General features: G+C 36.6%; 2 protein-coding genes and 2 pseudogenes across 7 annotated transcripts; 3 read left to right on the plus strand and 1 right to left on the minus strand.

Moving 5' to 3' along the window:
- Positions 1-239: 239 nt before the first annotated feature.
- On the minus strand, positions 240-848 carry LOC148572305 (uncharacterized; annotated as a pseudogene).
- Positions 849-9816: 8968 nt separating this feature from the next.
- Positions 9817-11866, plus strand: LOC107633548 (protein SUPPRESSOR OF GENE SILENCING 3-like; annotated as a pseudogene). The gene is made up of 4 exons (XR_015907491.1): positions 9817-10774; positions 10809-10953; positions 11092-11317; positions 11556-11866. The product of XR_015907491.1 is annotated as a protein SUPPRESSOR OF GENE SILENCING 3-like (transcript).
- Positions 11867-16509: 4643 nt separating this feature from the next.
- LOC148572306 (uncharacterized) lies at positions 16510-19111 on the plus strand. Its single transcript, XM_088507449.1, has 3 exons — positions 16510-16771; positions 16985-18003; positions 18392-19111. Exons 1-3 carry the CDS (start codon positions 16510-16512, stop codon positions 19109-19111), a joined length of 2001 nt encoding a protein of 666 aa, XP_088363575.1.
- A 3209-nt stretch (positions 19112-22320) lies between these two features.
- LOC107634604 (VQ motif-containing protein 31-like) lies at positions 22321-24117 on the plus strand. Of its 5 annotated transcripts, none has more exons than XM_016338028.3 (3): positions 22321-22756; positions 22945-22998; positions 23364-24117. In XM_016338028.3, exon 3 carries the CDS (start codon positions 23385-23387, stop codon positions 24006-24008), a length of 624 nt encoding a protein of 207 aa, XP_016193514.1. In that variant the 5' UTR covers positions 22321-22756; positions 22945-22998; positions 23364-23384; the 3' UTR covers positions 24009-24117. The 5 variants fall into 5 exon arrangements, with proteins under 5 accessions (XP_016193514.1, XP_016193515.1, XP_088365763.1 ...); XM_016338029.3 differs by having other exon boundaries at positions 23378-24117; XM_088509637.1 differs by having other exon boundaries at positions 22321-22534.
- The last annotated feature ends 766 nt before the right edge of the window (positions 24118-24883 follow it).

Consider the following 24883-nt stretch of genomic DNA (forward strand, 5'->3'; position numbering starts at 1 on the left):
CCCTGAGTCTGCTGCGGAACGAAACCTCCACGCTTGAAATTCCTACCTCTCGGAGCAAAGTTCCTCCCTGAAGGCCTCTGAAAAGGCACCCTCAAACTCCCTTTCTCTGCTGCCGCCTTCCTCACACAATCCTCAGCCACCCTACTCTTATTCACCAATTCAGAAAACACCCTGATCTCCATTGGGGCAACGAAGCTCAGAATATCACTCCGAAGACCTCCCTCATATTTAATACATTTTCATTCGGCAAAATCTTCTGGTGCCCCTTGATAGATACGAGAAAAGCGACACAACTCCTCAAACTTACTAGTATACTCAGCAACAGTCATCTGTCCCTGTTTTAACTGCATTAATTCAAGTTCCTTGGCATTTCTGGCTGAATTAGGAAAGTATTTCTTATAGAATTCTGTTCGAAAAACCTCCCAAGGAATTGCAGCACCATCAGGATGTAGGATACGTCGTGTTCCCTGCCACCAATACTGAGCCTCACCTTGCAGCTGATAAGTTCCAAATTCAACCTATTGCTCTTCAGGAACCTGTTGGGCCTGCAACGCCCTTTCCATAGCCTGAATCCAATTATCTGCATCAGTGGGATTTGAGGTTCCCCTAAAGGTCGGAGGGCGAACTTTCAGAAATGTAGCAAGTGTCATAGGACCGTCCTCATCATTATTGTTCCTATGATTACCCTGGTTTATCTGATGACCCAGTGCCTCAGCTGTCGCCTGCATAGCTGCAGCCATATTTCCCAAGGCAGCCATAAAGTCTACTGGATCAGTCCCTGTGGGGGCAGGAGTAACGGTGCCCGTCCTACCTCTACCTCGCCCGCGACCGCGTCCGCGAGTCGACATCTGGTCCCTATACACACCAAACAAGTGATATTAAGTTTATCAGTCTCAATATCGCAAGTCTAATACTTTAAGTTCCAAATGCATGCTCACAAACGTTTATGCCATATATATCAGTCAGATATCCTAATAGCACATACACACATATACAGAGAATGCACAGAAGTACAATCAGTCCGTCTTTCAGGCTCTATAGGAACGAACTGCTCTGATACCATAATGTAACACCCTACCACACTAAACTTTACGCTTAAGCCGTAAAACAGAGGTGGTGTGGTATTACGACCTCTAAAATAGAATGAGTACATATAATAGCAGAAGAATTATAATATGCTAGGAGCCTTGAAGAATAGGGGAAATAAAAATCGCGAGATAAAAGTGCAATGCTCAAGGAACGAGTTAACTTGTGTGCTAAGACAACCATAACTATCAAACATAAGATAACAGAAGTAGGAATAGAGTGCCAAAGATACAAAATAACAAGCTCCTAATTCAGCCTGCGAAGTCAAGACTGGCCGGAGAATATTTACACATATATACATACATATCCAAAACCCAAAAGTACATATACACAATCCTGCCTCTCCATAGACCTCTAGGAGGATCAAAAGAACAAGATATGCGGAGAGAAAACCGAGTACATATATATATACATCATAGCATAACAAAATAGCCATGTAACCACTCCACTTCAAGAGTCCAGACGCCTAACGAGATGTCTCTCGACCTGCATCTGAAAAATAACAACATAGTATGGAATGAGAACCGGAGGTTCTCAGTATGGTAAAGGTGCCACACACATAATATATAAGGTCCTGGAAATGCCAGAGGCAATCCTAGAACGCCGACACTCATATTATAGAGCTTAAAGTATTAAACAGAAGCCATAAAAGGTGGTTTACTAAGGATATTTAAACCTAACTTAACTTAACCTTAAATCTAAATCACATTCTGCCATTCCTCTATACCTCCAACTCCATCATACATTTCACAGACAGATAAACAGATAAAGGCAAGCACAAGAAAGTTACAAATACTGCAGGTAACAAATACACATTTAACATGGCAAGTACATATAGGCACACCCAATTAAAGCACAAGCAAGTAATTCAAGTAATATGCATATGATGCATGCCTGTCCTATGGCTAATGAGGCTCATCTGTCGGTTATCCAGCCAACCCGACAAGTCTGAATTGTCCTTAGACTGTCCCCCGACGTGCATCCCCAAGAGTCTATGCATAGATTTTTCTCAAATAATCAATATTGCTCAATGGGGGTAACATTCCCGGGAATTTATATAGTGCCCGGTCACACTTACGTCGTAGGGTCAACAGAGTATCGAGTTTTCAACCTGGTACACGTGGTGGCAAGCCACGGCACTTAATCCAGGGAATCTCGTATCTCAGATTATTCAAATTCATAAGCCATATAAATAATTCAATTATAATTCATCAACATCCACATCATTCTCAATTGCATCTCATTCATCATCATATATTAAACATATTCAATCCTTATCCTTCATTATCACACCTCCCATTCCGTCCATCAATAGTTCCAATTCAAAACATAATTCATTCTTTTCTAAGAATCAAACTTCAAACTTAAAACATACTCATTTTCTTAATAACTCAAAATCAAATCATATAACCTTTAAATCTAAATCTCTTTTAAATAATCATCTAAATAAAATCTCTAATTTTTATAAAATTTCGGCAGCATCTCCTCTAAAACTCGGACTTTGCCACCCTTTTCGGGTCCAAACCTGCATTCTTTTCAATTCAACATACCCTTCCTCATCATCATAACAATCACCACAATAAATCTACCTCAGATCAACAATTAAACTCATGCAATATTCAAATCCAACAACCAAAATCCAACTAAGAATCATAGTTCACAAATCCTAGGCTTTTAACACAAAATACCTCATTATCACAACAACCTCCACAATAATTATACCTCAAATCAATAATTCACCAAATCATTAGTTAATCAAGCACCAAACTAACCATGTTCATCAACAATAACATTCAACCATAATTCTCTCCAAATTAACATAACAACATTCACCATCCACAATTAAAAACTAATTATCCAATAAACTTCAACCAAATATATTCATCGACAAATTACTAAACATTAACATACACCTGCATTCCAACTTATCCAATGGTCATCTAGCCTAAGTTTTCACAGAACATTATATATTAAATGCAAGAAACCTAAACCATACATTGGTTGATTTCCACGTAACGACCAAAGCTATTTTTTCAAAACCAAGACAGCCCCTCAAAACTCAACTAATCCGCTTCCTCCAAGTTCCAGTATTCACAATTTCAAGCTCCAATTATTTATTCACAAACTAATACACAGTCATAACACATATATATCCAATTTAATACTCAAAGCTCAAATTCAATGAAAATAAAATAGAATTATCGTATCCTCACCTTACCCAAGCTTCATATAAGCAAGAGTGAAAGTTTCTCTCAAGCTAATTAGATCCTAAAACATCAAAAATCAAAGAAATTCAACAAACTCAAAAATTGGGGGAAATGAAGGCTGAGTATAAAATAACGAGTTACCTATGAAATTGTTCCAGTAGAAACGTAGAGCTCGACGCGATGAACGCGTGGCCGCAAACGGTGCGGCGATCGGAGCTCGAACGGAGGAGTTACGAGATTTGGAACTTTGTTGTAAGGGTTCAGCGTTCCTTTCCTCTCCCTGGAGCTCAGCTGCGTCGTTGAGGAAATGAGGGAAAGAAGAGCCCGTGGCTCTTTTTAATGGGCTGGTCCGGTTGGACCGATAGCCCGGTTCGGATTCGGTTCAACCGGTTCGGTCCTTTCGGTCCAATTTTGGACTGTTTTCTTCGAAATTAGTGTCAAAATTCTCGTTTCGATGAGCTCTACCCTAATTTAATATAATATTCACATTTCTAATCTTCTTTATTAAAAACTAATTTATTGACTAATTATTTACTAATTTAATCGGGATTTACACTGGAAGCGTGCGAGTAGTCACGCGTAGAATGCATTTTTTGCCATCCACGCGCACGCGTCGCGCCCTGTTTTTCATTTCTTACTTCTTTCTTTTCTCATTTCTACTTCTTTCTTCCTCCTTTCTTACTTTCTTCTCCTTCGTTTCTTTAACTTCTCATCCTTATTCTCTTTTATTCTGTTTTTCTTATTGCATTTTCATACCTTCACTCATTGCATTTTAATTTTGTGCATGTTTTTATTTTCTTTTCTAAATTTGATACTTTTTCTTCGGTTTTGAATGTTCTTATTCAACTATTGCATCTTTTCTTGCATTATCTTGGTGCTTAGTGACTTGTTTTACATTGTTGGGTGATATTATTTATCTGTCAATACCAATCTTTTATGATACCTGTATTTCTTTTGCATGGACATGAATTTATATCGTCTCTCATTACCTACTATCTCTTCCCCATTGTTGCAATTTTTGCACTATTAATATGCCGTTTGATTCTATTATTTTCTCACGTACATGTTGTAGCTACCATGTAGTTGAGACCCTCATTATTTGGCATTCACCCACCCATACTTTAATTGTTTTCTTATCTTTATTTCTGGGTTACTTTTCTTCTTTTTCTTCTTCCTTCAGGATGGCCACCGAGAAGGGAAAAGAGAAGCTTTTCAATGGGTGTGACAGACAAGTCCATCTGCACAATCTTTGGAGAAAAGCATTAGTTATAGCAGCCCGTCCACTTGCACATCTTAGCATGCACCGAAGACGGTGCAATCTTTAAGTGTGGGGAGGTCGATACCGACTTCCATGGGTTAGTTATTTCCTATTTCAACACCAATGTTTAATTTTCCTTGTCAAATTAGTTGTTACATTTGCATGTTTGTTGATTTTGTGCATGTTCTTCTACCACTACTTGGTTGGAGTGATAAATTCTTTTTCAAGACCCTTTTTATAGCATTTCACTAATTTAAATTAAAACTTTTTTTGTTAAACTTTGTTTGAAGATTTTAATTTGGAACATGATTTTTGAGCTAAGAACACACAACCTGTGAGATTTTGAGCTTAATATATGGTTACATTATTTAACCATGATTTTTATTCTTGTGTGTTTTCTTCTCTATGATTGCAATCTATGGTTTGTTCCATTCTATATATCCATTGTTTAGTGTATATTCATGCATACATATGATTGAGGCCATTAATTGTTATTAGCTCACTTATCCCAAATAGCCTACCATTTCAATTACTCTTGTTTGCCACTTTAAGCCTTTTAACCTCCATTTATTCTTCATATTACCACATCACTAGCCTTAAGTGGAAAAACAATTAATTACCCCAATTGAATCTTTGGTTAGCTTAAGATAGAGATTGTGTGTCAACTAAGTGTGGGGAATTGTGGGAACTTGGGTTGATGAGAATGTATTATATTTTTACTGACAAATATTGGAAATTTGGGTGCTTACTCATGTGAAATCAGAAAAACCATATGCATTGATATATTATATTTTCATTTATGATAAATTAAAAAAAAATAAGAAAAAAGAAAAGAAATAAATGAATAGGGGATAAAATCACCCCAATGCTAAGTTCAATAAAAAGATCAATGCACATGTGATGGAATTAAAAAAAAATTGATACATGAGTATGTGAAATATACAAAAGTGAGATTTTGGGTAGTTAGGTATGATTTTAGAATTATAGAGAGTGTGTGTGTGTTAGGTGAAAACTTAGGTTAGTCAAGGATTCATATTATAGCTCACTTGGCCATACACATATCCTCACCCTTACCTTAGCCCCATTACAACCTTAAAAAGACCTCATGGTGTTTGCATTTATACATTAAATATTTGTTGATTGGTTAGATGAAGAACAAAGTTTTAGAAAGCATGACTAGAGAAGAGGAGAGTGGATTAACCCTAGACACTTGAGCAATTAGAGTGCATATACACTTCCAGTGAGGGTTTAATGCTTAATTTTGTGTTCCCAGCTTTCATGAGCTATCCTCTTACAAGTTTACTTGTCTCTTATTGTGTGATTTGAATTAGTGGAATCTGATTTATGTTTGTCTTGGAGAATTTGGTTACTTTTAATCAAGCAGGTAGAAGTATTTTTGCATTTAGTTGCATTCATATAGATAGGTTGCATTTCATAAGTTTTACCATTCCTCTTCACTCCTTTATAGCTTCTCTTGAGTTTAGCATGAGGACATGCTAATATTTAAGTGTGGGAAGATTTGATGCACCACTATTTTGTGGTACATTTTATGTTAAATTGAGTGGATTTTATCCATTATTCTCACATTTATGCATATAAATTACATGTTTTATATTTTCCTTCCTAATTCTGTGCTTTGATTAAAAACATGCTTCTTTGGCCTTAAAATTGCTAATTATTAATCCTCTCTTATTACCATTCGATGCCTTGATGTGTGTGTTAAGTGATTTCGGGGTTTATAGGGCAGGAACGGCTTAGTGGATGGAAAGAAAGCTTGCAAAAGTGGAAGGAATACAAGAAATTGAAAGAATTGCTAAGCTGTCAAGTATGACCTCTTCGTACTAAATCGATCATAACTTGAGCTATAGAGGTCCGAATGAGGCGGTTTCAGTTGCGTTGGAAAGCTAACATCCGGGGCTTCGAAATGATATACAATTTTCCATAGTTTTCATGCTGTTAGGCAACGAGCACGCGTGGATCACGCATACGCGTGACCTTGCAAAAGTTCAATCGACGCGTACGCGTGGATGACGCGTACGCATGACAGAGCCACGTGCTGTACGTATCAGAATTCACTGGGGACAATTTCTAGGCTATTTTTGGCCCAGTTCCAAGCCCGAAAATACATAATAGAAGCTGCAGAGTGGGGAATCAATCATTCATTCATTCACACAACTTTCATTCACATAATTTTAGGTTTTAGATGTAGTTTTCTAGAGAGAGAGGCTCTCTCCTCTCTCTAGATTTTAGGTTTCTTAGTTTTATTCCTTCTCAAATTCTGAATTTTATCTTATTACAATTTAGTTTTCTTCTACTCTTAGTTGTTCTAGTACTTTAGTTTATCTATTTCTCTTGTTGATCTCTTTATGTTGCTATTTTAGTTTATGAATTCTCATGTTAGATTTGATTTCCCTTTTAATACAATTTGAGGTATTTCATGTTTATTACTTCTTTTCTCATTTGTTGTTATTGATTCCTTGCAATTGGTTGCTTAGGTTTTATTGTCTCTTATTAATTTCTATGCTTTTATGTTATGCCTTCCAAGTGTTTGATAGAATGCTTGATTGGATTTTAGTGTAGATTTCTCTCCTCTTGGCTTTGGTTGAGTAATTGGAGACTCTTGAGTTATCAAACTCCTTTGTTGATTGATAATTGAAAGTTGCTAGTTGATTTGGATCCCTCTAAAGCTAGTCTTTCCTTAGGAGTTGACTAGGACTTGAGGAATCAAATTAATTCATCCACTTGACTTTCCTTCATAGTTAGAGGTTAACTAAGTGGGAGCAATGGACAATTGATGTCACAATTGATAAGGATAGCTAGGATAGGACTTCTAATTCTCATACCTTGCCGAGAGCTTTCTTAATTATTAGTTTATTTTCTCATCATTTACATTCCTTGTTCAACCTTTCAAAAAAACTCAAAAAGATACTTTTTCACAACCAATAATAAACTACACTTCCCTGCAATTCCTTGAGAGACGACCTGAGATTTAAATGCTTCGGTTTATTTTATTGGGTTTGCTTTAGTGAAAAACAAAATTTTGTATGAAAGGATTCTTTCTTGGTTTAGAAACTATACTAGCAACGAGAATTCATTGAGGAATTCTAAACCACACAAAAATTTGTTCATCACATGCCACAATAGTTTTTGAAAGCTAAAAGGTGATTTTTTTTTCATTTTTGGGTTTAGCTCTGTGTTTGAAGAGGGCAAAGAGAAAGGGAGTGACTGGCTGGTTAATGGGGATGTGTTCAAAATTGGAAGGACCATCTATCCCAGCAAATCGACATGACCCATATGAGGTGTTGTCTGTGTCAAGGACTCTTCTGATCAAGAAATTAAAACTGCTTACAGAAAGCTAGCTCTCAAGTACGTTTGAATCTCTCTTCTGAAGACTAAACGACGACGTTTCAAGGCTAGGAGAGTCTTGTACCAAAACTGCGTCGTTTTGATTGTCTGCCACGTTGGCAGTTAACGACACACGTCAGCGGACGTTTGCCAATTCATCGAAGGAGATGACGGAAGGACGAACGTGATTAGGTAGGGTATCTTTGGGGGACGAATTCGATTAATTTTATCTTTCGGGGACGAAAATAGAGATCGGGGTATCTTTAAGGGACGATTTTGACTATTAACTCCTAATAATTTATATGACAAAAGATTTAGCAGTCCTATAATATTTGGGTTATTAAATAATTCTTATTTATAGATTACTTTTTATTTATTTTTTTAATTTTAAAATTTATTTTTTATTTTATAAATATTATTTTATTATTCATCATTCATATTTATTAACAATTAAAAACAACAACCAACTATATCTTTCTCTTCTTCCTCTTTTCCAAGCAACACTGTAACCGCGGCAAATAGCTTGCAGCTCAGCTTCCAATGGCGGAAACCAAATCCACCGAAACCAGCAACGTAGCTATTGTCTCTCACTCTACTCCAATTACCTCCGCAACTGTCTTTGCACTTTCTACCGCTTCCATCCTTCCAATCTCTTCCGCTCTCTCCAACCTCGCTACTCCTTTCCTATTAATCCACCACCGCCAATGCATACCTCTTCCTCTCCCTTCCAATTTTTGCGACTCTAACATGTATGCTCATTCTCATTTTTCAATAATTCCTAACTGAATTGAAATCGAAATCACGTGCTTCAATTCTACTCGTGAATTTAATTTCTCTGCGATGTATAATGCTTTTTTTTCAAGTACAATGAATAGATTTTTTTTAAATAAAAAATATTATTTTTAAAAATAAGTTATTTTAACTTTAATTTTTGGAATGCTTTTTTTTAGTATCGTGGTACCTCTGGGAGAACTTCTATAATTTTATAAAGTTTGCTGTATTTTCTGACCAACTTCACCCACATTCTCTCTAAAACTCTGAGAACGAAATTTAAATTTTTAAGTCATTATCTCTCCAAGAATATACAGAAGTACACAGACAACAAATATAACTTCTTTAACATTGTCGACGACAATGACAACTATTATCATGGTCTCGAGAAATACACAGGTACGCAGGAATAAATCATATTTAACAAAGATTTTTTCTATTATTTCCTAAAAAAATCATTACTTTCCAAAAAAAAAATACGACTTTTTCCTTGCCCAATTTGATATTTATGAAAATGTATAGTGAAATTTGCCGAAAATACGGCGAACTATTGAACTCTATAGAAATATAGAAATTTGCCGGAAGTGCGGCGAACCTTATAAAAATAATAAGGTTTGCCGGGGGCACAAACTTGGCTGAAATTCTAAAAAAAAAAAACGTAGTCCGAAATTTAAAGTCCTAATAATTTGTTTGGGAAAATATTTTTTTTATTTTATTATAAAAAAAATCCTACCATGAATGCTAGGTTTATAAAATAATAATTATAAAATAAAAAATAAATTTTAAAATTAAATAATAAATAAAAAATTAATTTATAAATAAAATTAAATAAAATTTATTTAATAATTATTAAAAATATATTTTATTATTATGACCATATCCAAACCTTATGGGACGGTAAATCCTTATGTAGTTATGTACTGTGATTGTTCATATCTCTAATCCGTAGTAGTATTGCTATGCATAATCATTCGTTTCTGTTAATGAGCCATAACTCACACGATATTCCGCCTCTTTTTCATCTCAAAGGTTTTGGGTTCGAGTTTGTGTAAGTGTGTATTGTGTACTTAGAATTAAGAATTGTCTAATCTATTAGGGTATTTATGATTGGGTTGTCCAATCCACCGACAAAAAAAAAATCATTCGTTTCTGCTTTCATCATATTTGACTGACAGAAATCAAAATCCAGAACTGAACACGTGTTGAAATATGAGCTCTAGGAGAGGAGATGCATTTGGAAAACCTTTTAATGGTGACTCTTCTTACAAAGGGAAAACTGTGTCTGATTATCACCCAACCACTGAGCAATTGACTCAGGGTTTTGCCGAGGTTAACCTAACCCTTCACAAGATGATGGTCAATGGGAGGTTTATGTAAAGAAATCAAAGAATAGAGCTGGAAGCAGCATCACAAAACCACGAAGCCTCAACAGCTAAGGCCTCGAAATAATCGTGGAAGGTCCCACATATGCGAAATGAATAATGTGTCTTCCATTCCATTAAATCGACCTCCGTTGGAGGCTTGGAGCATAGGTGGAATTGGCAATCTAGAGCTGGTTTTAATGATGATGATGATGTCGATGATGAGGGGATGTGATCTCTGATGTTATAGAAGATACTGATGATGATCTAATGAGTGATGACTACGATTCTGACATCAGTCAAAAGAGTCATGACAGTCGCAAGAAGAACAAATGGTTTTACCGTTCTACAAATTCTTCAAGAATTTGGATGGCCTAAGTGTTGAATAGATTAATGACCCAGAAAGGCAGTGACACTGTCCAGCATGTCAAGGTGGCCCTGGTGTTGTTCTTTGGTACAGAGGGCTACAGCCTCTAATGACTCATGCCAAAACTAAAGGTTCAAAAAGAGTAAAGATCCATATGGAGCTTGCTAAGCTGTTGGATGAGGAATTGTGCAGAAGAGGTACATCTGTAATTCCACCTGGGGAAGCGTTCGGTAAATGGAAAGGTTTTAAAGTTGATGAGAATGACCACGAAATAGTTTGGCCCCCGATGGTTATCATCCAGAATTTGAGCAGGATGAAAATGAAAAAGTATTTCTATATTTTCTTATTTGTATCGAATGATGAATAATTAGTGATGTTTTGTTTTGGTTTTTATTTCTGATTTTTGTTTTAAATCCACATTTTCTTTTTTTGAAGCCTCAGCTGCAGGCTATCTTGAGGCTGACCGCCTGCACAGACATTTTGCTGATCAAGGAACTGACCGAGATGCTTGGTTTTCTCCCTGGTGGCAAGCGTTAGCTCTATGGATACATTCCCAAGGTTTTATTTCCCTCCTTAATCCTTCAGTTGTTTTTCTCGCTTTCGCCTGGTTGCTACCATTTGTTTGATGTCTATTGGTTGCATGTGATTAGAGTCGTTTCTATGGATTTCTGTCTCATTTCATCTGAAATTGTATAGGTAAATCTAGACTCTAGCTAGTATGACATGAGATCATATCAATAGATGGTTGTAAAACAAGTTTGGCAAATGAGTGAAGACAACCAGCAACTCATCTATTTGAAAGATAAGGTTGCCAAAGAACGAAGACACGCAAAAGCTCTTGAAGAATCTTTTGGTATAGTGTCCAAGAAGTTGCAAAAAACAGCAGAGAACTAAAAAGCAACATGAAAAAAATAAGGCAGAGGTAATAAGGCTATCTCCAAACATTGTCATCGTGATTTAGGTTCAGGGAGAACCTGCCTCTTTGCTTATGGCATTTACATTTAGTATTTTGTGGGAATTTACTTTTGGATTTGTTTCAGATGAAAGTAGTTATATATCTTTTTGGTCAGTCACTGGCACTAAGTTTTTCAAGGTCATGAAATATGTGTTGCTTCTTATTTTGTTCCTGGTTTCTGACTATTGTATCTTTGTAATGCTAGATGCACATGCAAGAAGAATTTTTTTTAAGGAGCAGCTTAGAAACATTCATGATTCAAGGAATGCAAAGGAAGAAGATTTTGAAAGAATGCAGCAGGAGAAACGTGAACAGGTGAAGCAGTCCGGTGCTAGTCCTTTAAATGCAGAGGAGGGGAGACGCAAGTATGACAATGTCTTGTCTTTAATTTATCTCTTAGATTCAGTTGTACTATTCAAAAAGAAGATTCATTGTCATCTGGTGATTGTGCAGACTTGAGAATTTTGGGGAATCAAATCTTCAAAAGAATGTATAGTTATGCATAGTGCATACAAAGAGATTAACGCAGCGAAAACAGAAAGTGATATATCAACATTTTTAGGAACTGAGAATGTAAAATTTAAGTGCGGATGAAAAATTTAAAAAAATGTCATGACTTGTTAGCAAATTTAGATGAGTAAATCCTCGTAGTGGTCTCTGAGATTTATGAGATTACCCAATCTAGTCTTTAAGTTCCAATTTCATCATAATGGTTCCCCAAATTTAGTTTCGAGCACCATAGTAGTCCCCGAGGTCATTTCTGTTGGTGACTCAGTTGACGGAGTACTGAACTGGCATTGTTTGTCACGTTGGAGGTTCTCAATGGTTAGATGTTGTGGCAAAATTGCAATTGGACCCAATTTGGTCCTTCTTCCATTATAAAACCCTAATTCATCCCCAATGTCTAGATTGTGTTCTTCTTCTTCTTACTCTTCTTTTTCTTCTTTTTAATCGAAGCTCTCTGATCATCTACAGTTACTTGACATTGAGAAACTATAATGGGACGTGGGAGCACTGTTGCCGGCAGTTCGATAAGGTTACCTTCTAATGAGGTATTGGGCTAGGATGACTAATCATGGGAGCACAACGCGCGTGCCGGAATGGTGTGGCAATGGCTACCGTCCGGTTTTGCAATAGTCTGGGACATATTCGAATCCAAACAAACCTTTTTTTGGTTGACCCAATTATATGTGAGTTAATTTGTTAGTGTTAAGTTGTTAGTTCTCTGTTTCTGCAGCATCTTTACATTTTTGGTTTGTTTCAGACAAATAGGAAGAGATGGTTTGGGTAGTTTGTATGGGAAGACACTAGCCAAGATGACCAAATTTCAGAGTATCCCATGGTTGTTTCAATTGGACAGGCGCGGGCTAAAATCCACCTGGAAACTAGTTATCCTTAGTTTCCGTCAGTTTGGAAGTAAAGTAGGTTTTTCATCTTTAAAAATATGAATTACTAGTATATTTTAATTTCTCACACATTAGCAAGATATTTAACGCAATCTAAACGTTTGGGATGAATTAGGATTTTATAATGAGAGAGGGATCAAATTGGGTCCAATTACAATCTTACCACATTATTACCGTTGAAAACCACCAACGTGCAAACAATGCCAGATCAGCACCCACAGAGATCACTATGGTAACTGGAGTTAAATCTAGGAGACCATTATGGTAAAATTAGAATTAAGGATCAAATTGGATAATGCGATGAATCTCAAAGACCATTATAAAATTGAATTTAAATGGGTTGAAATGGATTAGATTGCTTAATGGCGCAATCAACTTAATTAAGAGTATAGTGATGTCTGAACAACGCTCTGCTAGAGTTTCCACCCAAGAGGACGACCTAGTACAGAGAAGCACAAAAAAAAGTGAAAACTCGAGGAGAGGTTGACCTTAATCAACCGTCCGACTATATGGAGATTATTCCAGTTGAGGCAAAGGCTATACCAGCTTCGAAAGGATTATATAAGGATACTCTCTTAACCGGCCCTAGGCTTGAAGACGACCATGATAATTCTTTCAACATAGATGATGATGCTCCTAACCTTGAGGACAAATGGTACGAAGATGATGAAGATGGGGTGAATATCGAAAAATCATTTGACCCTTGTCCCACGATTCCAGTGTCAAAAGAGGAATTTAAAGAGTGGTGTAAGTCATGGAAAAATGCTCTCAAGGTCAAAATTTTGGGAAAATGTGTGACTTTTGCGTTCACGGAGCAATGCCTCTGCAAAGATTGGGAGAATGAAGGTATGATTCATGTTATTGATATGAATCGTGATTAATTTTTGGTTCACTTTTCAGATGAGGAGGACTACGCACATGCGCTTATAGAAGGGCCCTGGATGATCGCCGGCCACTATCTCATTGTTTAGAGATGGAGACCTTTCTTCTTATCCGGATCCATAGAAGTTAGAAAAAGCGCTACCTGGATTTGCATCCCGAATCTTTCGATTGAACTTTATAACCACCGCTTTCTTTAGAGGGTAGGATCGGTGATAAATCCCATTTTTAGGGTTTATCTTGTGCTTAATTTAGTAGATTTTATCCATTATTCTCACACTTATTCATATAATTCGCATGTTTTACATTTTCCTTCCTAATTTTGTACTATGATTGAAAACATGTTTCTTTGGCCTTAAATTTGCTAATTTTAATCCCTCTTATTACTATTCGATGCCATGATATGTTTGCTGAGTGTTTTCAGGGTTTATAGGGTAGGAATGGCTTAGAGGATGGAAATGAAGCATGTAAAAGTGGAAGGAACGCAAGAAAATGATGTTTTGAGAAGCTGGCAGCGACGCGTACGCGTGACATGACGTGTACGCTTGACTAGTGAAGTCGGACAGTGACACGTACGCGTGACTGGTGCAGAAGACGAGCGACGCGCACGCGTGGATGACGCGTACACATGCCCATGATTTTTGCCAATCGACGTGTACGCGTGGGCGACGCATACGCGTGACAGAGCGTCACGTGCTGCATTACACAGAAAACACTGGGGGTGATTTCTGGCCCGAAAACACAGAATAGAGGCTGCAGAGTGGGGGGAATCATGATTCAACACCTCATTATTCACACATTAGGTTTTAGATGTAATTTTCTAGAGAGAGAGAGGCTCTCTCCTCTCTCTAGGTTTTAGGGTTCTTAGTTTTATTCCTTTTCAAATTCTGAATTCTATCTTATTTCAATTTAGTTTCTCTTCTACTTTTATTTGTTCTAACATTCTAGTTTATTTATTTTCCTTGTTGATGACTTTATGTTGCCAATTTAGTTTATGAATTCTCATGTTAGATTTGATTTCCCTTTTAATGCAATTTGAGGTATTTCATATTTATTGCTCCTTTCTTCGTTTGTTATTGTTGAATGCTTGCAATTGTTAGTCTTAGATTTTATTATTCCTTGTTAATTTTCTATGCTCTTGTTTGTGCCCACCAAGTGTTTGATAAAATGTTTGGTTGGATTTTAAGTTAGCTTTCTTTATGTTCTTAGCTTAGATTGAGTAATTAGAGACTCTTGAATTGTCAAAGTCTTTTGTTAGTTGGTGATTGAAACTTGCTAGTTGGCTTGAGCTTCACTAACTCTAGTCTTTGATTAGGACTTGTGAACTCAAGTTAATTTTCTCACTTGACTTACCTTCAATTGTTAGAGGTTAACTAAGTGATAGTAAAAGGGCAATTACCATTACAAGTGACTATGATAATGGGGATAGGAATTCCAATTATCAATCCTTGCTAAGACTTTTCTTAATTATTATTTTATTTCCTTGCTATTTACATTCCTTGTTCCACATTTCAAAAACCCAAAAAGATACAATCTTATAACCAATTATAAGTACACTTCCCTGCAATTCCTTGAGAGACGACCCGAGGTTTAATACTTCGGTTGATTTTTATTGGGTTTGCTTTAGTGACAAACAAATTAAATCTGATTGGGGTTTAATTATCGGTTTAGATCTATACTTGCAACGCGATTACTTTTGTGAAATTCTTTACCGACGATTTTCCCCCATCAATCGGCTATTGGTCATATGCTAAAGGTTGATCGAACCACCTCTATCCACTCCAGGGGAAAGGTCGCGCGTATATGTGTTGAGATCAACCTAGTTAAACAACTTGAGCCCCGGATCTTAGTTCTTGGATGTGAACTCCACCTTGAGTATGAAGGTCTGTATCAAATTTGTTTTGCGTGTGGCAAATATGGTCATAGATAAGAACAATGCATGGTGAACCTAGCATCTAGTGACAATCCTATGGAAGAAGCTTGCGCCGGAGATACTTCTGGTGGAGGTATCGGCTGAGAATGCTGGTGACCAAAATGGAAAGACTGCGATTCCACAAAATTAGCGCAATCATAGTAACGATCAAACCAACCCTGATTTCGGGCCTTGGATGCTGGTAAAAAGATACACTAATAGAAAGAAAGCTCAATTATGACAGAAAAAATCTCATACCAATCAGGAGCGGGTACTAATTATAATTCTGAAGAAGAAGAGCCTCCTAAAGGGAAAGATTCTGATTCGGGATCTCAATTCACAGTTTTGCATGGAAAAAGTTTGGAGAATGCACAGGGGAGTATGGAAAGTTTGGAAAAGGACCAAGTGGCAATAGGACTTATTGGGCCACAACAATCCCAAGCACAACAGATGACAGGTAAGACCCAAACTCATAAACGGGTCCTCAAACCGGGATCTGGGAAAAACCCATAGAACTTGAAGAAAACTATGCCTCCACCAAAGGTCTTACTTGAACTGGGTGGGAAACTAAATCAAAATCGAAACAGGGTGAAGATCTCAGAGAAGGTTCTAGGTAACCCTAGAGGGTTGGAAGCACCGTCAAGAGCTATGAAAGGGAAAGACAAAGATATCGAGCTTGAAGGTATGGAGCTTATTGTCAAGGAATATATTAAAAGGATGGAGAGAGACCAATGGGAAGCCTTCGAAGCCTTGAAGGATATCCGTATGAATCTAGATCAATATGTGGTCCGCGATAACATCTTGTTCAATTCGGAGAAGAACCCATAGCCGCCAAGTGCACAGTTGGGGGTAACTGATCCCAGGGGTTACAAAGTGAAGCAATTGGATGTCCCTATGGTAGAAGCTGGTGACAGTGAAAGCAAAGAGGAATCGCCCTCCAGGGACCGGGTGAATCCGAAACAATGGGCTCTTGCCCGCAAGTGATTCTGGCCGTTGGTGGCTCCTTCTTCCTTGTCTTGTTAATGATGAACATAATTAGCTGGAACTACAGGGGCGCTGGTAGCAAAACCTTCCCCTCAATCATCCGGGATCTTCGCCAGCAGTATGGGGCAAATTTATTTTTTCTTCTAGAAACTCACATTAGTGGTACCCAAGGGAAACAGATTAGGGACAAGATGGGATTTGATAAGTCCTTTGTTGTGGATGCTGTGGGTCATGTTGGAGGCATATGGTGTTTATGGGATTCCTCTGTTTGGAGGGTGGACGTTTTGGAACATGATAAATAGTTTATTCACCTCAAAGTCTCTGGCTCGGGTAACAACTCAACCCCCTGGCTCATTACTACTTACGGTAGCCCCCAAAGGGTGACCAGAAGACCCTTATGGAACTCCATTAAATCGTATACTAGTAATATCAATCTCCCTTGGTGTCTTTTAGGTGACTTTAATGCAATGCTGCATAATCATGAAAAGCGTGGAGGGGCAAGAAATAATAGTCAAAGTGCCTGCAAGGAGTTTCAAGAATGTGTCTCAAATTGTGGCTTAGTTGACTTGGATTATTCTGGTTGGCCGTTCACTTGGAAGAGAGGTAATCTCGAGGAAAGGCTGGACAGGGGGCTAAGCAACTTGGATTGGCAAATTGCTTTCCCTGAGGCTTGTGTTAAACACCTGCCCATGCTCAAATCAGACCATTCTCCTATCTATTTGCAACTCTCCAATACTATGATACAAAATAGAGGAAGACCGTCCTTTCTTTCCTTGCTTCCTGGATCACCCACCCAGATTTTAGAAATATTGTGGATGTCTCTTAGAATGTTCAACTATCTTGGGCTGAGGGTATTTCGTTGTTTAAGAGCAAACTTAAAGATTGGAACAACTCAATTTTTGGTAACATTTTTAAACGGAAACATAGAATCCTTAGAAGGCCACAGGGGATTGCTACTAGTTTGGGGTATTCTCAGAATTCCTTTCTTGAGAAGTTGCAGAAAGACTTGTGGTTGGAATATGGACACATTATTATTCAAGAAAAAATTTTATGGTTCCAAAAAGCCAGGTGCAAGTGGATCGAGTTTGGGGATAAAAACACAATTTTTTCATGGCTCTACTATGATTAGAAGACGCAGGAACAAGATTATCTCTCTACAAAATGACAATGGTGATTGGGTAACTGATAATGCGACTCTGGAGAATATGGCAACCACTTTCTTCTTAAATCTATATACAGACAGCCCTACTCATACTCCCTTTATTCTTAAGAATATGTTTCCCACCTTGAGTAGCTCCGATAACATCATGGCCCAAAATGTGACTGATGACGAAGTGAAAGATGTTATTTTTGGCATGGGTAGTTGGAAGGCTCCCGGCAGAGACGGGCTTCAAGCCATCTGGAATAAAGTTGGCACTGATGTCTGTGAGCTAACCAGAAATATTTTTCAAGAACCGAACAAGATCAGAGAGGTAAATGAGATGCTTATCACTCTTATCCCCAAAGTTGAACCTGTCTCACATTTAAAACAACTGAGGCCCTTCAGCCTTTGTAATCTCTCCGTACATTTTTGTGCTCTGCATCAAAAGATTATCCCAACTCATTAGTATAGCAATGGAGTAAGGTTTTTGGAAACCTACTCATCTCAAAAAGGATGGTCCCCATATCTCTCACCTGTGCTTCGCGGATGACATTATTCTATTTGCCTAGGAAAATCTCGATCAAGCTAATATCATTAATAAGTGTCTCGAGGTCTTCTGTGATAGCTCGGGTTAGAGTGTCAGCAAAGAAAAAATCAGGGTCTTTTTCTCTAAGAATGAGGGACACAATGTTCGATCAAGGGTGAGCAATGTCTTGTAGTTTGCCAGAACTGATGACTTAAGAAAATACATAGGTGTTCCTATTCTTCACTGCAAAGTGTCCAAGCATACCTTTGAGGGCATTATCAACAAGCTTCATACCAGGCACAATTCTTGGAAAGCCTTCTCACTTTCTCTTGATGGAAGAGTAACTCTGGTGAAATTTGTTCTATCCTCTATGCCTGTATATAATATGCAATCTGTTGTTTTACCTTCTGCTACTTGTAATATTGTTGACCGTATCTGCAGGAATTTTATTTGGGGAGACACAAAACAAACCAAGAAGATACATCTCCTTAGTTGGAAGAAAGTTTGTGAGCTAAAAAAATTTGGGAGTCTGGGCATTAGACATGCAAGCCAAATGAATCAAGCCTTTATGATGAAGGCTGGATGGGGGCTTATTGAGAGAAAGGATGCTCTTTGGGCTAGAGTCCTCAGATCAAAATATGGCAGCGGCACGGATATCATTCCCAAAGTGGAAAGGAAGCGAAACAACTCGAATCTTTGGAAGGGTATCTGCTCTACTTGGGACAAGGTTCAACACAATTGCATTTGGAGAATTGGTGATGGCTCCCAAATTCGCTTCTGGGATCATTGCTGGGTCCCTGGTGTAGGACGTCTAAGCGAGATCGCAAGCCAGGTAAGCAATAATGTCAATTATTCTGATATGCTGATGGATTTTCTTAACGTCTCAGGGCACTGGGACATTGAGAAGCTTTAGGAGATGCTGCCAGAGGATACTATCAAGAAGATTGTTGCTATTTTTCCTCCGTCCCCGTGGAAGGGAGCTGATTGCATTCCCTGGGGACCTTCCCCAGATGGATCCTTTAGTACCAAGTCAGCCTATCAAAATCTCATGGAGGCTCACGATACTCCCAATAAGATCTTCCAGTTGGTGTGGATGTGGCAGGGTCCTGAGCATGTCAGAACCTTTCTCTGGCTGGTGGCATATAACGTAATCCTTACAAACTTGAAAAGAAGACGCAGACACTTAACCACTGATGATGCTTGTCCTCAGTGCCGTAACCATGAAGAATCAGTCATTACTTCGGGACTGTTTCCATGCTAGGAGCATATGGCGAATACTTATCCCCCCTGATGGCAACAACTCGTTCTTCAACACAAACCTCAATGATTGGTTATTACTAAACCTTACTTCTAATAATAACTGGTCATGCTTATTTGGTGTTGCTGTGTCATCTTTATGGTACTTCCGGAATAAACTTGTATTCAATGGAGAGACTATTCCTAACACTAGTGTTGTTCACCAAATTCAAGCGCGGGCTGAGGAATTCCTAAAAGTGGTTAAAAGCAAGTTAAATCCACAAAATATACAAGCTGTTAGGGAGTCTCTTGTAGGCTGGTCTCGACCTGACGGAGAGTATGTTAAGTTGAATGTTGATGGTTCATGGTATACTCAGAGAAGTAATGCTGCGTGTGGGGGAGTGTTCAGGGATTCAGCTGGGAGGTTCTTGAAAGGTTACTCCTGCAATTTGGGCAACTGCTCAATAATGCATATGGAACTGTGGGCGATCATTCACGGGCTGAATATTACTACAATGAACGGCTACCAAAACCTTATTGTGGAGTCGGACTCGGCTGCTGCTGTCAACTTTATCACTCATGGATGTCCTCCAGCTCATCTATATGCTCCTTTGATTCAGGACATCCGTAACTTGGCTGCATGCCTGCAACAAATCCTTTGGAGGCATTCGCTTCGTGAAGCAAACTCGGTGGTGGATCTTCTTGCCAAGAAGGGACAAGACCTCCCCCTTGGATTACACCTTCTTGATCGAGCCCCCCTCCCCCCGGACATTAGTTATACCCTGCTGTGTGACTGCTTAGGGACCCTCAGAGTTAGAGGGTCTTAGTTTTTCTTTCTGCTGTATATTTCTTTTCTTGCTTTCTTTTCTTTGCTGGGTCCTTGACCCCCGTAAATCACCAAAAAAAAAAGGGTTAAAAATTTAAAAAATGTGTTTTAATCATTCCATTTCAGTTCTCCACACGAGTGTATTTATTTAGTTGAGTAATAATTGAGAATTCTTTATTCTCTTAATTGTCATCATAATACTTAAAAAAGGTAAATATATATATATATATATATATATATATATATATATAATTTTAAAAAAATCAAAAAGATAAAAAATTTAAAACCTTTTATTTAAAAATGAAAAGGATAATTAAGAGTATTAGTATATGTTTCTATGTCTTGCATGAAATAATATACAAAATTATATAAAATATTTTTTTAATTTTTTAAAATAAAACCTTGTATAATTATTTTTGTTATAAAAAATTTATAAAGTTAATTGAATTTAAAGTTTAACTATCTTTAATATTGAAAATAATGAAATCAATGAGTAATAATTTTATTTGTTTTCAAAGTATAATAATTACTCATTAATAGTAATATATAGTTTGTAATTACATTGATGTTTAATTATTCTGTTAGTTCTTACAGTTTCATCAAATTTTTAATTAGGTCTCTATACTTTTTTTTCTTTTCAATTAAATTCCTACATTATTTTTAATTTTGTAATTAGGTCATTTTTATGTAAAAAACGTTAAAATTAACAGGATATTTCTCCCAAAATACATGCGGTCAAAGATCTAGTTAGGTTTTTAATTATGAATACCTTCAATTTGCGAAAAAAAAATTCAATTAACCCTAACATTTTTTTACACTAGAAAGGACCTTATTATAAAATTAAAAGCAATGTAAAGACCCAATTGAAAGAAAAAAAAAAGTATAAAAACTTAATTGTAAATTTAGTAAAACTATAAGTACCAACAGAATAATTAAACCTTAAATTAAAATATTTCCATTAGAATTTTATCTTTTCAAAGATTTCTCTTTAAATAACATTAATGGTTAAACTTGTAGACATTTTTTTATAATTCATGAGTAAAACTTTCAAAATCTCTCTTATGTTAAAATCGATTTGAACAAATATAATCTAATATGAGATCAAATTTATCCTTGAACTACCTTCTTTATTATCATAACAAAAAAACCTATTAGAGAAAACTGTTTTTGTTAAAATTTATCTAAAATAGAAAAAGAAATATAAACAATGAAAAAAAAATCTACAATTTAAAATTAAAATATTTACCATCAAGAAAGAAAATGAAGAGAAACTTTTAGTAAACAACTCAAACGTTAACGTGACAATAAATTGAATCTAATAATATATATTTGAATTAATTAAATTAAATTATTGATATAATAAATTAATTATAATTATTTAGTACAATAAATTAAGTTAAATAAATAAAAAATATCTTATAAATATGTCATATAAAAATTATACTATTTTTAAAAACAATTAATCAAGATACAAAAAAAAATTAATACAAATCAAAACAAAATCAATTCAATTATTCTTATAAAATCAAATAATAATATAATTGATTATTTAATACTGTTAAATAAATAAATAAAAAACACTTTTAAGAATAGGCCACATCATTTTTCTAATTTTTCTAATTAGTTATAGGGTGAGATAATGATAATTTACCGCGGGGTTAACCGTTGTTGAACATTTAAGAGTGACTCTGATATATGCAAGCATTTTCCTCAAGAATGGAACAACATGACATGTTTACGCGACCAGACATGTTATTTTAGTAGATTCCACTTATGACTTAAATAATGCAACGTTTTCCCTAATTTCTAGGACAAAAATAAAACGTGACAATGTTTGACGTGACCGATCACAACCCTGTAATTTTGTTTCTGTTTGACCCCTCTATTCTTAGCATGGAACGTTTAGAAGGTAGTTTCGGAGAAGCTACAACATTCCAAGAAGATGGTTCAAAGATAAATATGGTGAATGTTTATCTGCCATCTAGATGTCAAAACAGATGCAATAAAACTTTGCTTCTACATCATACATTCATACGTTGGTCATCTAGATAAGAGTTCTCTTATAAAAAAAGGAAAAAAAGAAAAAGTAATAATAGCCCTCTCAAGTTGTGTCCCTCTAGATAATAGCTAATTTTCTTAGTATCTTAGTTATGTCAATCCCCTTTTTTAGCAGTAAATATAACTATGTGGCAAAGTGGCATGGTCCATTGCCATTTCGGAGAGATTACAACTAGTTGATGTGGCAAAGCCAAATGGTTAAGACTACTTTTTGAGGTCAGAGATTCTTTGTCCTCACTGGCTCCTCGTTCTTGTAACAGAAAATCGTTAACTTACACTCACTTTCTAATAGGCCTCTCTCTTTGACAATCTTTTATTCATCTCCTGATTTTCCTTTTCTCGACCCAATTTTTTCTTTCGTGGGTCGTAAGATATCAGAAAAGGAGGATCAGGAGCAGCGTAACCTTTACTATCATCATATTCAGCACACTTTATTAGGTAAGCAAGAATTTGTTCGTCATTTTAGGTTCATAGTTTTTCATTTATTGTTTTATGAAAGTTGGTTCTGTTGTTATATCAGACGATTTGGATTCATTTAAGTTCTGTAATAACAATTTCTGGAGGTAACAAAGATGAAACCTGGTCTTCTACTTTTCTGAATGTTTTATTTATTTATCAATTTTCAGTTACTTGAGGGTCAAGTCCAGCCCCAAGGCATTAAAAAGGTCAAAGAGAAGCAGGTAAACCAGCTAATACAGATTCTGTTAAACGAAAAAAAAAAAAATTTACCAATGTTTGTTGATGGATTGGGTCAAGATTGTGCAGCTAGAGCATTATTGAGGGACATTGGTATGTTCATTTTGAAATACATGGCCCGTGTTTATGGGGCTTTATTTAGAAACAATTCTGTTCCCTAATCTCCGTGTATAAGATTTTGTTACACCCTGACATACTTTAGACAAGATCAAAAAAGCAATATGCTTTGTGGGTCATCCTGAACACTCATGAAATTATTTGCATTCCTTGGATCTCAAGTCACATGCTCTAGCTTCTCAACTTATGTTTCTTTTCTTATCTTTGATGGACTTTCCTCTTTTGATTCAAGGATATTTATTGCAGGCTGGGAATGGAGTCCTTAAACCGAACCATGACGACAATGGAGAAACCACCGATTCCCAGCTCATCATCAGCAGATTGCAAACCACTAACCACGTTCGTTCAAACAAACACAGACGCGTTCAGGGAAGTAGTGCAGCGACTGACGGGTCCATCATCTATGGCGGGAGAAGGCATGGCATCAAAAGAAGGAGGATGCACGAAGAAGAACTCGAGCAAGCTCCATGAGAGAAGGAAATACATGAAGCCAAAGGTTGAGATTGTTAAGAGTAGTAGTTTGCATTGTAAATCAGGGGCGTGTTCGCCTTCGGTTTCAAGAAGCTCTAGCTACCCTGCTAGTCCTGTTTCAGGGAGCTTCCCGGCAAGCCCTCTCACACCTTCAACGATCTTCTCCAAGTTGAGCATTCTAGAAGATGACAAGAAAGATGATCTTGATTTAGACCTTAATATTGCAGTGCCGTCTGAGACGAAGATGATAAGCACAGAGGAACAAGAAGAAGATGAAGAAGAAGAAGAAGAGAGAGCTATCAGAGAGAGGCGATTTTATTTGCATCCATCGCCTCGTCCCAAACCTGGATTTTCTGAACCTGAACTTCTGCCTTTGTTTCCCATGGCATCCACTGAGAAAGTGTAGTCTTCATCGTCGTCATCATTTGTAACTATATTATTGTTATGTATCTCTTAGCATATGCTTCAAATTACAGACATACATGGTATATATGCAACGCATTTGTAATATCAAATATTCCTCCTTCTGTTATTCTTTTCTCTGCTAATTTAAGCTACGAGAGCTTTTTTTTCTCTCCTACTTAAGGAAATTTTTATAATGTCACTTATTTTTTTATAAATTCTTACAAATATACAAATATACAATGCAAAAAATGAAAACGTCATTATTATTTTTTCTTATTAAATCCAAATTCTTATTTTGTTCAGATAATTCTTGTACACTTTTTATTTAATTTTAAAAATAATATATATACATTAAAACTAATTACTGTGGATGTATATATGGTGCGTTTTCTGATGGTCATCTTTGTTCCATAGCTATAGTGACTACAAATAACTAACAAATCACAATAAAATACGTGAAAGATAAAATGTTTGTTGACCATAATTTTGACCAGTACAATAAATTTTTTTCTTTTTTTTTTTTTGTCTTAACTTCTTAGCATCAACGAAATAATAATTAATATACTAACAAAGAAGAAATGGGATTGGAACAAGGAAAAACGTCATCTAATCATATAATTCCTCTTCTTGGATTCACTCTGGCTACTAGATTTGGTTTGCCGCTACAAGTAATAGCCTCAAGTTGGTGAGAGATATCTTCTTCTACCTGGAGTTACATGGAACCGAATGCGATCTTTGTTTCGACGGGGCTTCTTGTTACAGTCCAGCAATCGGTATCCATGGCCATCGCCACCCATCTGCCTCCGCGCCTCTTCCTTGATGAGATTGCTTCCTTCGTTCCCTGCGATAATCGGAGGCTCTATTTTCATTTACCCA

Source organism: Arachis ipaensis, chromosome B3 (assembly GCF_059453495.1).
Source record: "Arachis ipaensis isolate K30076 ecotype BB chromosome B3, ASM5945349v1, whole genome shotgun sequence".
NCBI lineage: Eukaryota > Viridiplantae > Streptophyta > Magnoliopsida > Fabales > Fabaceae > Arachis > Arachis ipaensis.

Bases quoted from the DNA above. Each gene is read 5' to 3' on its own strand.
- LOC107634604 (XM_016338028.3), top strand. From the start codon at position 23,385: ATGGAGTCCTTAAACCGAACCATGACGACAATGGAGAAACCACCGATT.
- LOC148572306 (XM_088507449.1), top strand. From the start codon at position 16,510: ATGGGCTCTTGCCCGCAAGTGATTCTGGCCGTTGGTGGCTCCTTCTTC. The intron at 16,772-16,984 runs GCATATGGTGTT...GGTGTCTTTTAG, and splicing joins TGCTGTGGGTCATGTTGGAG to GTGACTTTAATGCAATGCTG. The intron at 18,004-18,391 runs GTAAATGAGATG...AATGTCTTGTAG, and splicing joins AACCGAACAAGATCAGAGAG to TTTGCCAGAACTGATGACTT.